The sequence below is a fragment of the Panicum virgatum genome, chromosome 4N, assembly GCF_016808335.1.
Source record: "Panicum virgatum strain AP13 chromosome 4N, P.virgatum_v5, whole genome shotgun sequence".
NCBI classification, from domain to species: Eukaryota; Viridiplantae; Streptophyta; class Magnoliopsida; order Poales; family Poaceae; genus Panicum; species Panicum virgatum.
The window spans coordinates 48,481,674-48,495,896 of NC_053148.1; the positions used below are offsets into that span (position 1 = coordinate 48,481,674).

The 14,223-nt window shown below is 45.3% G+C and overlaps 1 protein-coding gene across 1 annotated transcript; it reads right to left on the minus strand.

Annotated features, from left to right (window-relative positions):
• Positions 1-4,056: 4,056 nt before the first annotated feature.
• On the minus strand, positions 4,057-14,017 carry LOC120669495. Its single transcript, XM_039949236.1, has 4 exons — positions 13,476-14,017; positions 8,786-9,392; positions 5,306-5,978; positions 4,057-4,705 (listed from the first exon to the last, which is right to left on the minus strand). Exons 1-4 carry the CDS (start codon positions 13,526-13,528, stop codon positions 4,302-4,304), a joined length of 1,737 nt encoding a protein of 578 aa, XP_039805170.1. The 5' UTR covers positions 13,529-14,017; the 3' UTR covers positions 4,057-4,301.
• Positions 14,018-14,223: the final 206 nt, after the last annotated feature.

Consider the following 14,223-nt stretch of genomic DNA (forward strand, 5'->3'; position numbering starts at 1 on the left):
GCCTTGCCTCCGTCGTCAGCTGAACCGCCTCCCCTCCCTTCCCCTCCCCCCCCCCCCCCCCCACGGCCATGGAAGGCCACACACTTTGAAACCTAACCGTCACCTCGACCACCAGCACCCGCCACCGGTCAACCGCTCCCCTTACCTCCCCCACTTATCGGAGGCTGGTCCTTGGAACCCTAACCCCGGCAACCCGGTCAGCACGACGGGCGGCGGCCATGGCGGTGGGCCGCAGTTGCGCTTTTTGCAATAGAAAAGGAGATGCACATGCCTTGGGCTCCGCACGGTGCGTGGCTGATTCGTTCAATGCATGGATTCCGTAGTTTGTACACCTAAAAAGGTTAACATACCAATCTTATTAATTTAAGGATATGCACATGAGACTATCTCTTGAACAAGAGGTAGATCTTGTTTCTCTCTCTTTAATATGGATTATAAAAAATGGATGTGTTCGCCTAAAAAAACTGATGTGGCATAGCTAGCTGACCCAGCCTTCTTGCCCCGTCGCTGGCCACCATCCACTGGAGCGCCATCTTGCCTCTGTCGCCAGCCGAACCGCCATTGCCGCCGCCCCCGACCTTCCCACTATAGATATCGGTCATAGAAGACTCCACCATCGAAAATCCAAAACCCTAACCATAACCGCCGCCAGCCGGCCACTCCACCTCTCCCACCCGCTTCCTGGAACTCTAACCCCGGCAGCCCGGGCGGCGCGGCAAGTGGCGGCGGCGGCGATGGGCAATAGAGAAGGAGATGCGCATGCCTTGGACATCGGAGGAGGTTTGCAAGTCTCCACCAAATTTTTTTCATGTGTAGTAAGGCTTCTCCATTACGTTTACGTGTACGGTTCGGGTGCTTACCATTTCAGCATCTATCAGGTAAAGGGCGTGCTCTAAGAACAACTCCAGCAGACCCTCTATCAAACCCCTACCCCAAATTTGAAGGGTGAAATAAAAAAACAATTCCAGTAGGCCCTCTACTTGAGTCCCTAAACTAGGGATGCCTCCAAATCTCCCCCCCCCCACCCCCTAGGCCTAGGGGGTCTCTAGGGAGCCCTCCATCCGTGGGCCCCACTCACCAGCCCCTCTAAACTTGGATGATGGCTCAAATATGATGGCTTCTGCTGTAGTAGGATGTATTATTTGGAGGGTATAAGATGGAAACTAGCCCCCAAAATCTATATGAGGACTGTGATTTGGAGGCTATTGATGGAGATGCTCTAAGTACAAGAGAAATATTGGGTTTGGGGGGAGAAGAAGATGACTGTATATACATAGACGCATGCGTGAAAACACAAAAGGCCACGGGCACCTAACCCTCTGGCCGTGCGTTACCTACTCCCGTACCGCGTGCATGCGTGCACTTGTAGCTGCTCTCTAATTGGTTGTAATTAGATTACTGATGGTGACGATGATATGCCTCAGTCCCTCGGAGGCAACTATTGTTAGTATGATCTCCGACTTGGTAAGAGGACTCTGTCCTTCTTCACCATGCACTCTGATCGGGGGCACTCTTGCCCTTCGCTGGTAAGTGGGCTCCCCTTCGCGCAGCACCAAATAAACACAAAGGGAGACACTAAGGCACAGTAAATGAAATTCATCATGCCACGGTCAAACAATTTCAAGTTTGATAAAATGTATATAAAACTTTACTAACATTTATATGTCCAAATAGATTTAGTATGAAAGTATATTATATGATTAATTTAATAAAACTTATCTTATAACATAAATATTAATACTATTTTATATAAATTGATCAAATTTAAAATTACATGAATCTTCTCGAGAAGAGAGAGTTGCATTTTTTTAGGATGGAGGGAGTAGAAATTAAACAAACTATGCACGACGACACACATTATTTCTTGAACTAACACACTGCTACGTAAAAGTATAGGTAATAATTTCAGACGTTTGGTACATTATTGGAACTATATATAATATATGTCGGGCAAATTCTAGTACTATATGTGAACGCCACGCACGCACGCACCAAGAGTCTAAGACGATGCATCAAACACAAAACCGGTGAGTGACGGGCCGGGTGCAGACACCACTAATGAGCGGAGGACTGATGAACAACAAGGGGATCATCAAGAGTATCTTTCGGTGCAGCATATTCCTCTTCAAGCTCGATCCTTAATAATAACCCTGCACACACAACCAGCTTCATTCCATGGAATATCGATGACAGAGACAGGTCGATCGCCACTACCAAGGTACCCCATCAATTACAGCCCAGCAATCAAAAGTTCCACTGTTGAGTCATCGCACTATCCATCTTATTTTTATCATCAGATTATCTGAGTTTAATTTTCGCCACATACAAGGTCTCGGATTCGAGCTCCAGCCTCTACACATTTATGTGGGTAAGGTTTGAGACTTAAAAATAACTCTTTCCCAGACCTTGCGTAGGGTGGAAAGCCGCCTACGGCCCTGGGTATGCCGTTTAGTACATTTAATTTCCAAAGTGGACTAGCTCGGACATGCGGTCAATGCAGATTAACCTACCATATATATATAGCCGCGATGGATATGGATATATATGATTTAAAGGGAGATGGGCCGCGGGCAGAAATTAATGAATCAGCTACCCGATTTGTGCTGGGATTTATCATATCGCCCGGAGCAGATCAAAGTTAGTTAAAGCTCTTGGCGGTGGTGGTGGAAGTCTGACAGAGATGTGACGACGCGAGTACTAGAAAGGGATCGGATCGGAGGACAGGGCGAGTCCGGTGCGTGTTGGAATAGAATAGCCACCTCGGAGCAGCCGTTTATTTCAATTTTTAAGTTATTCTAATAATTTTTTAGAGAGTCAAACTATTTTTATATTTAATTAAAATTATAAAAAATTTATAGTACTAAATAGATATACTATATATGAAATTATATTTAATGAAGAATGGAATATAATGATACTTATTTAACATCATAAATGTGTTAGTATTTTATTGTATAATTATTTCATAATAAAATTGGATCAATCTTGTAATATTTTGACTCTCTAAGAATAACAAAATGACTTATAATTTGGAACGGAACGAGTATCAATCACGCCGCTTCATCAGATGTACAGTCGACTCAATCTATCAGCAACCGACAAATCCTACTATTACGCGCTGGAAAAGGCAAATCATGCTGCATATACAGGAACTCCACCTTGGTACGATCAGAAAAGAAAGCTTTTCTTCAATGAATTTTTAATTGTTAGATCATTGGCGAAACCGCAGTGCCCTAAGCACACATATACTACTTCTTAATAACGGTTTTAGAAGAATGAAACTATATTTTTATATGTATTGATGAAGTTGATGGCCACCGTATCGGATACTCTATATGTTTAGCTAATCGAGTTTAGGTCTTCATTGGCACGCATTTACACATGCATCCTCCTCATCATGCAATTTGGATCGATCAATAATCGATCGAGCACTAAAATGGTTAGTTACGGGTCCTGCTAGCTAGATCGGTCGCGTAACATCACATCATGAGTCGATCTCATCTTTATTTGTGACGTCACTCACTAGGGCATGATGCCACCAACCAGCAGTGAGCAGGAAAAAATAAAACAAAAAGTAATTGCTCGATCGACTGCTAGCTAGCAGCTATATAGAAACACTTGGCTGTGTTTAGTTCCCCCGACTCTTCCAAACTTTTCGAATTTTTTATCACATCGAAACATTAAATATAACAAATAATTCATGCATGAAGTACTAAATGTAAGTAAATAAAAAAACTAATTACATAGTTTTGATGTACGTTGTGAGACGAATCTTTTGAGCTTAGTTAGTCTATGGTAGGACAATATTTACCACATAAAAACGAAAAGTACTACAGTGCATTTCACAAATATTTTTCGCATCTTTTTGCAACTAAACACTGCCTTGGAAAGCAATTTTGCCAGATCAAAAGCAGCTGGATCGATAAGTAGCCCACTCAAGCATGCATGCATGCTAACCGCCGCCACTTGTGCGCAGTGGCGAAGCCAGGAAAAAATTTAGGAGGGGCTGAGAAAAAAATGCCACAACGACATGGCACCACTACGACACCTCATGAAAGACAAATATAATAGTTTGAAGTAGTCTTATATTAAAACATCGATGGACAATAAAAATCACAAAATACATCATGAAAATTAAAGGATGCGGTTTATCCATACCGAAAAGCTAAATTACGAAACTAATAGACGCCCATTATTCATCCGAAGAAGCAATCTACAGAAATAGACATAATTAATTAGTCAAACATATATGGACATCCAAATTATGAATTTAGAATAGAACAAAGTTTACCATTAATTTTTTAGGCAATAACATACGACATTTCTTCATCTCTTGAAACCTCTTTTTGATTTTTTTCATTACAAATTTTTCTAAATATCTCCTTCTCGTTATAGCATATCATCAAGTCATTGAGCCATTCATCACCCATTTTACTACGCAAATCTGTCTTTATAATGGACATGGCTGAAAATATCCTCTCATCTGAAACTGTTGCCACCGGTAGTATCAAGGTTAGCTCAATGAGACGATAAACCAACTGATAAGATGTGTTCATATTAGTCTTGACCATAATTTCAGCAACTTTTCCAAGTTCAGTACATCCAAGGAATTCTGGAGTTCTTCTAGCACGGTTGACGAAGGATTTAAGTTCATTTGGCAAAACAGTAAGGTCACCAATATCAAAATCCTCAGCATAAATTTCAGCAAGTCTCACAAGTTTATCCACATCGAAATTAGAGAAGGACTTTCGTGGGTTAAAACAAGCCATACATACTAATAACTCTGAACTAGTTTCACTAAACCGATGATTCAGCTCAGTCAAGATGGCATCAATGGCGACAAGAAAAATCTCGACATGATAGTAATGCATGTTTGTTACCTTTTGCTTTCTACGTCTAGATGTCCCTTCTTTCAATGCAATAGCTGTGCAACTTTGAACATGCTGAAGTCCAAGAAATCTCTCCATCACTTTCCCTTCATCATTCACAAACCTGCATGTCAAATTTTAGTATGTGTTAGTATAATTGTAGAAATAGAGGTAAAAATTTAGACAAGAAAATGTAACTACTGACCTTAGAATCACTGTCATTTGCTCCTTTATTGATACATCTCGAGACTCATCAATAAGCACTGAGAATTTTTTACCCCGAATCTCATCCATGATGACACTCGTGACTTCTTCTGCACAAGCTTTTGTAAGATCCTTCTGTATATCAGGAGATAACATTTGGCAATTTTTAGAACCTTTTTCATATGCCTCCTTCACTATCTCAACCTTATCTTTGTACCAATCAATCATTTCTCTGTATGTACCCTTGTTAAGGGAAGTAGAAGACTCATCATGTCCACGGAAAGCATCCCCTTGCATTATGAGAAATCTTGCAACACCTAAGGAAGCTGTCAATCGAATCTCATAACGCTTTTCTTCCTCCTTGCTAATTTGAACTAATTTTCTACCCACATTTGTCTTTTGGTTCATAAAGTCTTCACACTTTAGCCTAGCTTCTACATGAGTCTTGCAAACATTGTGGTTATTAAAAATATCCTTAGCTTTTTTCCAATTCACAAAACCTTGATGTGCAAAGACCGAACTACCAAACTTTTCAGGCTTTGCTGAATTAAAGAAAAGATAGCAATACAAGCAATAAGCTGCATTCTTGTACTCACTATACTCTAGCCAATCAAACTCATCATACCAAGTCTTCTGAAAAGATCTAAATTCACCACTCATCCATTTACGAGGAAATATGATATTACGAGGTTGAGTTGGTCCATTCAAAGCATATGACTTTACTTGATCTCTAATTTCAGGCTGATAATCATCAATTGGTTTGCGCTTTCCAGGGTCCCCAATTAAATCTGAATGACTAAACTCCACTCTAGATTTCTTTGGTTCAGATGTGCTCTCATTAGTGTGTGGAGTTGAAGCACTTGAACTAAAAGTATGATTGTATAGTTCTTTTTGACATTCTGAAATCTGACATACCAATTACCAAATTACCAATCAAATATTGAATTATTGAAATTAGAAATTGAATCATAGAAGTAAAATAGAAATTGAATAAAGAAATCGATTCATACCTGGTGTGCTGGGCGCTGGCCGTGGCCCATGGCCCCTGCAGGCTGCAGCTATGCAGCACTAGCACCTCCTCGGCTCGATTCAATCCAACACGGCAGCAGCCAGTAGGAGCACGCCAGCAGCCTGCCTGGCAGCACCGTCGCAGGGGTGCAGCGTGCAGGCCGCGCAGCCGCGCAGGCGCGCGAGGCCGCGAGAGAGGGGCGGCGCAGGCGTGCCGCGCGCGGGCTCTGGCCCCGTGCGGGTGGGCGGTGGCCGCTCGCCGCTGTGGACGCTGCCGCGCTAGCGCCTGCCCAATGCCCAGGCCAGTTGCCCACCGACCGCCACCGCCTGGATCTGGATCTGAGCCCACCCTGCGCCTGCGCCGTCTCTGCCTGCGCGAGCGACGAACCTGGTGGACAGGTGGGGGATGCGCGATGGGGTTTCGATTCTGTGGTCTCCATCTCTCCTGGTCCTTGGGCTTGACATCTTAGTGGGCCGCCATAGTGTGTTTCTCGGCCCAATTCATAGCAACGCGAGTACAGCTCGTCTTCAACCTCCAGCCTCCCCTACACCTTGCATCCAGCATAAAAAATTCGGGGGGGGGGGGGGGGGGGCTCTAGGGGGCTTCATGGCTCCGGCGGCGGTAGGGGAGGCTGAAGCCCCCCTAACCCACCGCCAGCTCCGCCCCTGCTTGTGCGGCATCGTGGTTTCTGCTTTGCTTCATATGCAAAATCTGCACCTTTTTTCTCTCCTTTTTTGCTAGAATAAAGAGAAGAGATCGTCGAGTGATTGTGCTAAACTTTGCTAGCTGAGAATGCATGGTATAACATTGTTGAAAAAAAAGGAAGGTAAAGCAAGGACGGTGGCCGATTTCATAGTTAGGTTGTGCTTGTGCATCAGACGCAGCACTAGCTACGGCTTTGCATGCGTGTGCTTTGCTTGCTTGTACGTGTTCGCTGCTTCTTCTAATTAAATTAAAGCCGTGCTTATTGGTATGAACGAACACTAGAATTTCTTTTTACCTTCATAGCATTTCCATGTGCTGATAAGCTGGCGCGCGTTCATTCCATATGGTTTCATACAGGCCCCAGCCCACATGCACGGATAGAGGTAGCTAGTCAAAGGTGCATCATCATCATAGACCATGCATGCATATATTGCATATTGCAGCCTTGTTGCAGGGTTAGACATTCGTTCATCGGTTCATGGTTTCATGCCCAATGTATTTTTTTTTTGGGTTTCTTGCATGCAAATGCAATGCAATTAAGAAGCGTTGCTCGATCCCCCATACAAGCTTAAGTAGCATGAGAGCAAGTATACTAATGGGTGTGATACGGGCGAAATCTGAGTGTAAGTGAGAGGAATGGAGAGAGAGTTGGGCGGGCGACTTGTGATGCGCCCACTCTCATCCGGCGAAGACGCATGTGCGCACTGCTATTGGCTGGCTGAACAGCGTTGCATTAAATATCAGCGGAGCCCGCGTCCATCACACGGTGCGCTGGCACCCTCCCAGCCAGCAGCCGGCTGGGACTATTATCCTTGCTCTGAGCTTACATACATACATGTACGACCACAGAATTTGAGGAGATGATCGAGATTTTATATTCACCAATTGATGCTAAAGTCCTTTACCTGTATGCCCTTACGAAAGTTGGTGATTACCTCCATACCCCTAAAAAGTTCAGTCGCACCTATATACCCTCGTGCGTAGTTTTCTTTACCCCTATGCCCATTTAGACGGAATGGATTAGGGATGAAAACGGTCGGCGAAAAACTGCACCACTTTCACTTTCATAATTTTTCATCAGAAACGAAAGCGGTACGGTATTTTCGGAAACGGAAACGACGCCGGTATTCCGGTAATTTCGAAAACAAAAATATACGGTCGAGAACACATCGGTAACGATCGAAACCCATCAAAACGATATTTAAAAAACAATAAACATATCAAACAATAGAGCATAATATTAACTATTGACACATCTCATATGCAAGTAGTGAAGATTCGATTAAGATATATTAATCCAAATATCGAACCAATCCATGATAACTGACACATAGTAGCATGCACGATAGTATGGCATAAAGTTACACACAGCATACGTGACATAGTCATACATGATCATTAACTAAATTCAAAGAGAGACTAGAGTTAGGGTTAGCCTAAAAGGCTAGGCCAGCCGGGAAGCCCACGAGCTTTTGGGCCGGGAAAGCATGTATTGGGCTGAGCTTCAAATACGGTAATACCAGCGGTAAATTACCGGATAAATACAATAATTTTCGAAAACGGTCGATAGAGACTGAAATCGTTTTCGCTTTCAGTTTCAGATAAAAATATTGTTTCCGTTTTCATATTTTCGGTAGCCGTTTTCATTTTTGTTTACACCAAAATCTCGGTAAAATCTCAAAAACAGTTCCCGGTAACCAAAAATTTTTGTTTTCGTTTTCAACCCTAGAATGGATACTAACGGTACCTAACGGAGATGGAGAAAAACAATTGTACCCTTGCGCTGTGGGAGGACCTTGAACGGAGGGGAGGCGCCTGTGATGACTGTGACCGAAGAGACCGGGAGTCGCCGTGATGACTGTGAGAGAGGAGCTGCCCGTGATGCCACTTACTTTTAATGCAAATAAATAAAAATGTTAAAAACAAATGAAAATAAATAAAATAGCGCATAGTAGAATAGGCGATTCTGCGTTCAAAAAAAAGGAAAGCTATATCTCACTTGAGTGATTTGTGGTACTCTCTCACTCGAGAATAGGCAATTCAACATGCGCGTGCTACAATCCCACACTGACAAAACAGATATTTCACCAAGGTAAAAACAAGAAAAAAAAATGCATATTCGTCCCGATGTCAGCCGCCTCGCCCTTCTTGTTCTTGTGCTGTATGGATGTGGTTGTAGCTGCCCTTCTCCTTGAACAGCAGCGGACCTCCAGAGCCTGACCTCGAGGACAACCGAGTCGAGGACCCAGACCACGAGGAAGACGCCGTAGAAGCCTAGAAGGTGGCGGCCTCGTGCGCGACGAACAGCCTGACGAAGACGTTGGCGACGCCGACCGGCGTGAGCACGCCCCACCCCAGCCTGGCCATGGCGTCGTGCCACTTCTTCGCGTCGAACGACGCGCCGCCGCCCGCGCTGGAAGCCACGCCGGTGGCGTAGTCGACGGCGGCGGACCCGTAGCTGCGGTGCTGCACCTTGGACCCGTAGCCAGAGCGCGTTCTTCTGGGTGAAGATGAACTGGAGGACGAAGCCAATGACGGAGAGCTGGAGGAAGGTGTGCGCCATGGCGTAGAGCATCTCGCCCTCGAGCCCCAGGCGCTGCGAGAAGTTGTGTTTGACAGCCAAAATTAACACCAACCGGTGTGACCGAGCGGTCTGACCGGTCGAACCACTGTGGCCTGTCCGGCAGGGACCGACCGGTCTGACCGGTTCAGGTAGAGTCCGAGTACAACTAGGGTTTTTCATATATTTAGATCTTGTAATAGGATTTCTTGCGGGACAAATCCACCCACCCTATAAATATAAAGGGTCACGGCCGATTGAGACATCCAATCGATCAAAATACATCAATACATTACTTTTCTTTATGTTTATTGCCTTTACTTTTGTCTCTAAACCCTAGCTCCTTTCAACCCTTTTCTGCTGTTCTTCCTTCGTCTCCGCGACGTCTGAAGGCGTTCTAGGTGGCCTGCTGATCCTAGAACAACCCTACGCGCGTTTGCCCTGACGGGGTCCCTCCCGGGCGAGCGTTCGTCGGATTTCGCCGTTCTGCACCGGCGAACTGGTCTGACCGGTTACCCCGACCGGTCTGACCGGTCTGAGCATCGGCGCTGCAAATTGTGTCATCGCTCGCTGCGCGATCAAGCGCGTTCGTGTGTTGGCCATAGATTGGCGCCAACATATTTTGGCGACTCCGCTGGGGAAGAAAGATCTTGGTTGTAAAACCGATCTAATCTACTACATCTACTACCATGGTGAAGCTGTCGAATCCTGGTGAGATCGATCCCGATAACATCAGCAGACCGTCTGTTGATGAATTGCCGCCCGAGGATCGTCAAGCTTATGAAGCCTTCATAAAGGAGTGTGAAGAGGAGAACAAGCGGCGCAAGGAAAAAGAACTTGAAGAAAAACGTCGGTGGTTCTTGTCTCACTTCTCCAAGAATCGGAAGGGTGATATCTCTAAAGACAAGGAGGTGGTCATTCTTTCGGATGAAGATGAGCAAGCCAAATCAAGTGCTACTGTAAGTGCTACAACACCGCCTACTTTAGAGCAAATTACTCAATTGGTGGTTAATGGTCAAGAAAAGATTCTTGCTACTGTTCAAAATATGATTGATAAATCATTAGGCAAGCAACCTTTGATTGATGATAGTGGTACTCCTAGACCTAATATTGATGGCACTTTTTATCATAATACTATGCATCTTGAATTATCGGCAGCACATGTACCCCAATACGGCATGCCGATGAATTTTTATGGTCAGAAAACTCCAGAGCAGTATCACGCGCATGGAGCGGTCGGACCGGTCTCTCGGACCGGTCGGACCGGTCATGGAGCGGTCGGGCCGGTCTCGTAGACCGGTCAGACCGGTCATGGAGGACCGGTTCCAATCGGTCCGATCAGTTCTGGAGCTTTAGTTGCATATCCATCGTCTCCTAAACCAATTACTAGTGTACCTTATGTTTCGGCTGGCTTTAGCCGAATGAATAATTCGTACACTATGCCTCCTCAGGGTTCAGGTTATTCATATGGTACAATGCCAAATAATGGACATTTGCAGCAAATACCATATATACAACCGAATCATATACCGCATGTGCCGAATAGCTCCAATACCAATGTTCAAAGGCCAAATAATTCTTATTTTAATCAAATACTCGAGAAGCATAAGAAAGATTTGGCTGTTATGTTTAAAGAAACTTTCGGCGTAGAATTGAAGGACAAAACTCTAGTCTGTCAAAAGCCTTATCCTGAGAATTTTGATTCCATACCATATCCTCAGAATTTCAAGGTGCCTGAATTTATTAAATTCACTGGGGAGGATAGTAGAACTACATGGGAGCATATTAGTCAGTTTAATGCACAAATGGGAATTTATGGGAGTCTTGATCATTTGAAAATTAGAATGTTCCCTTTGTCTTTATCTGGCACTGCTTTTTCATGGTTTTCGGCATTAGCACCTAATTCTGTGCAAACTTGGTCTCAACTAGAGCGTAAATTTCATGATCATTTTTATAATGGTGAAAATGAGTTGAGGCTATGTCATTTAACATCGGTTAAGCAAAAACATGATGAGTCTGTTGCTGAATTTATTAGAAGATTTAGAGATACAAAAAACCGATGTTATAGCTTGGTTATTTCTGAAAAGGATCTTGCCGAATTAGCTCTTAATGGTTTGAGATCTCATATTAAAGAAAAATTAGAAGGATATGAGTTTCTAACTGTTAATCAAGTGTTGCAGAGGGCTTTGGCTCAAGAAAGCCGAAGCAAAGAGTCTAAGTTTAAACCCGATCGTCTTAGTATGCATATGCTACAAGGAGAATCTTCAGACGATGAGGGTAATGAAGTATATGCTGCTCAATTTGTATGGTCATATAGTGATAAGCCCAGCACTTGTACTTCTTTAAAGCCGATTTCTAAAAATCGTCAAGATGAGATTAAATTCACCTTTGATGTGACAAAGTGTGATAGAATTTTTGATGAATTGACAAAGCTTGGGAAGATTAAGTTCTCTCACACTATTCCATCAACGGAGGAATTGAAGCGGTGTGCATATTGTAAGTTACACAATACTTTTTCTCATGCCACTAATAATTGCAATGTTCTTCGTAGACAAATACAATCGGCTATAAATGAAGGACGATTGGTTGTTTCTGCGATGCAAATTGATCAAAATCATTTTCCTGTTCATACACTTGAGTTGTCAAATCCAAAAGTATTGATTCGGCCGCATCAAACCGAATCGACTAAAGGGAAAAATGTGGTGGTTGGTGAGGAAAGGCATGAGAAAAAGGTGCTGCAGAGCAAGACACCTCGAGTTGCAACAGAGGCTTCAACGCTCGGGGGGCAGGACAAGGAAAAAGGGGTCGATACCGAGTCGACCGGTCTGACCGGTCCGACCGGTCTGACCGGTTCTAGAACCGGTCTGACCGGTGCGCCCAGTAAATCTGGGAACTCCTCCAAAATCAAGACAAGGCCGAGTTTTAAGGAACTCTTGGCCAAATATGAGATGAAAGGGAGTGCTCAGAGACAAAAGGGGCAAACAAGCAAAGTTAAGGATACGGGATCATCGTCAAGACATCAAGAGCAATCGAGTCGAGGTAATTATACTTCATCTAGTGGACCGATTGCTCCATGGTATTGCTGGTATCCTTACTTTTATACACCTATGGATTATAGTAGGATGCATATGCAATCATATTATATTCAATATCCTCCTATGTATCCAAATCATGCATTATTACAAAGACCGATTGTTGCTAGCAATAATCCGGTCAAACAAGATGTTGATTGCAGCAAAGAGAATGAAAAGAGAAAGGAGCAAGATTCAAAGTATTTACAGCCAAGGTGGTGTCCCTCAGGCTTGTCTCGTACTCAGAAGCGAAGGCTGCAACGTATACGCAAGAAGGAGTCGATGGAACAGCAAGTGGAGGCCGTGCCGAAGACGTCAGCGATAATGAAGAAGGTGTGGCGGCCCAAACAAGTTGTTTCAACATCGATTTGAGCAAAACATGGCCGATAACTGTTTATCGCCTTTAGTACAAAAAATGGCCGATGTAGTGTTAATTATCGCCCTTAGACAATTTTGGCTCAGAAGAATGTTTTTTGGCAAGCAAGCTTTACCAAAAAACAGGGGGGCATATGTTGACAGCCAAAATTGACACCAACCGGTCTGACCGAGCGGTCTGACCGGTCGAACCACTGTGGCCTGTCTGGCAGGGACCGACCGGTCTGACCGGTCCAGGTAGAGTCCGAATACAACTAGGGTTTTTCATAGATTTGGATCTTGTAATAGGATTTCTTGCGGGACAAGTTCACCCACCCTATAAATATAAAGGGTCACGGCCGATTGAGACATCCAATCGATTAAAATACATCAATACATTACTTTTCTTTATGTTTATTGCATTTACTTTTGTCTCTAAACACTAGCTCCTTTCAACCCTTTTCTGCTGTTCTTCCTTCGTCTCCGCGACGTCTGAAGGCGTTCTAGGTGGCCTGCCGATCCTAAAACAACCCTACGCGCGTTTGCCCTGACGGGGTCCCTCCCGGGCGAGCGTTCGTCGGATTTCGCCGTTCTGCACCGGCGAACCGGTCTGACCGGTCTGAGCATCGGCGCTGCAAATTGTGTCGTCGCTCGCTGCGCGATCAAGCGCGTTCGTGTGTTGGCCCTAGATTGGCGCCAACAAGTTGAACGCGACGGCCATGGCGACCACAGCCGTGGCCGCCACCAGCTTGAGCATGCCCACCAGGAAGTCCCGCCAGAACTACGGCGTGCCGGGGCCCACCTGCATCGCCACCAGCTGCAGGAACGCGGCCGCGTGCTCCATCGCCGTTGGGCCCCGGTGCCGATGTGGTTGAACCTGGCCTGCGAATAGAACGGACCGCGCGGCTCGTTGAGCTTCCTCTGTCGATGCCCTGGTCCGGCGGGCAGCTCCCCGGGCTCATCCTGCCCAGCCGGTACTACTTCGCCACCCCCGATTCCGCTGCCGGCCGTCCCTAGCCGCGGTGGCCCTAGTACGCCGGCCACCCCCTGTCCTCCCAGATCCAGGGGCGACAGAGGGGCGCCGAGGGAGGGCGGTCGCCGAAGGACGGTCGACGGAGTGCGGGCAGCGGCGGGGTCGCCGGACCTCGGCGGCGGTGCCGCGGCGGCGCGCGGTGAGGTAGGGTACGGAGGGGAACGAGGCAAAGAGGAGGAGAACACGACCGCTCAGTTCAGATTTGGGGCAGAGAGGATTGAGGATGGGCTGAGGGCATTATGGACATTTCCATTTGTGGATCCCACTTGTCAGGGCTGCTAAACCGTTAACTTCTAACAGAAAGTGGACGGAAGGACACACAGGTAAAAAAAAAGTTCAAGCGGTGGTATACAGGTGCGACTAAATTTTTTAGGGGTATAGAGGTAAGCACCAACTTTCATAAGGGTATACAGGTAAAG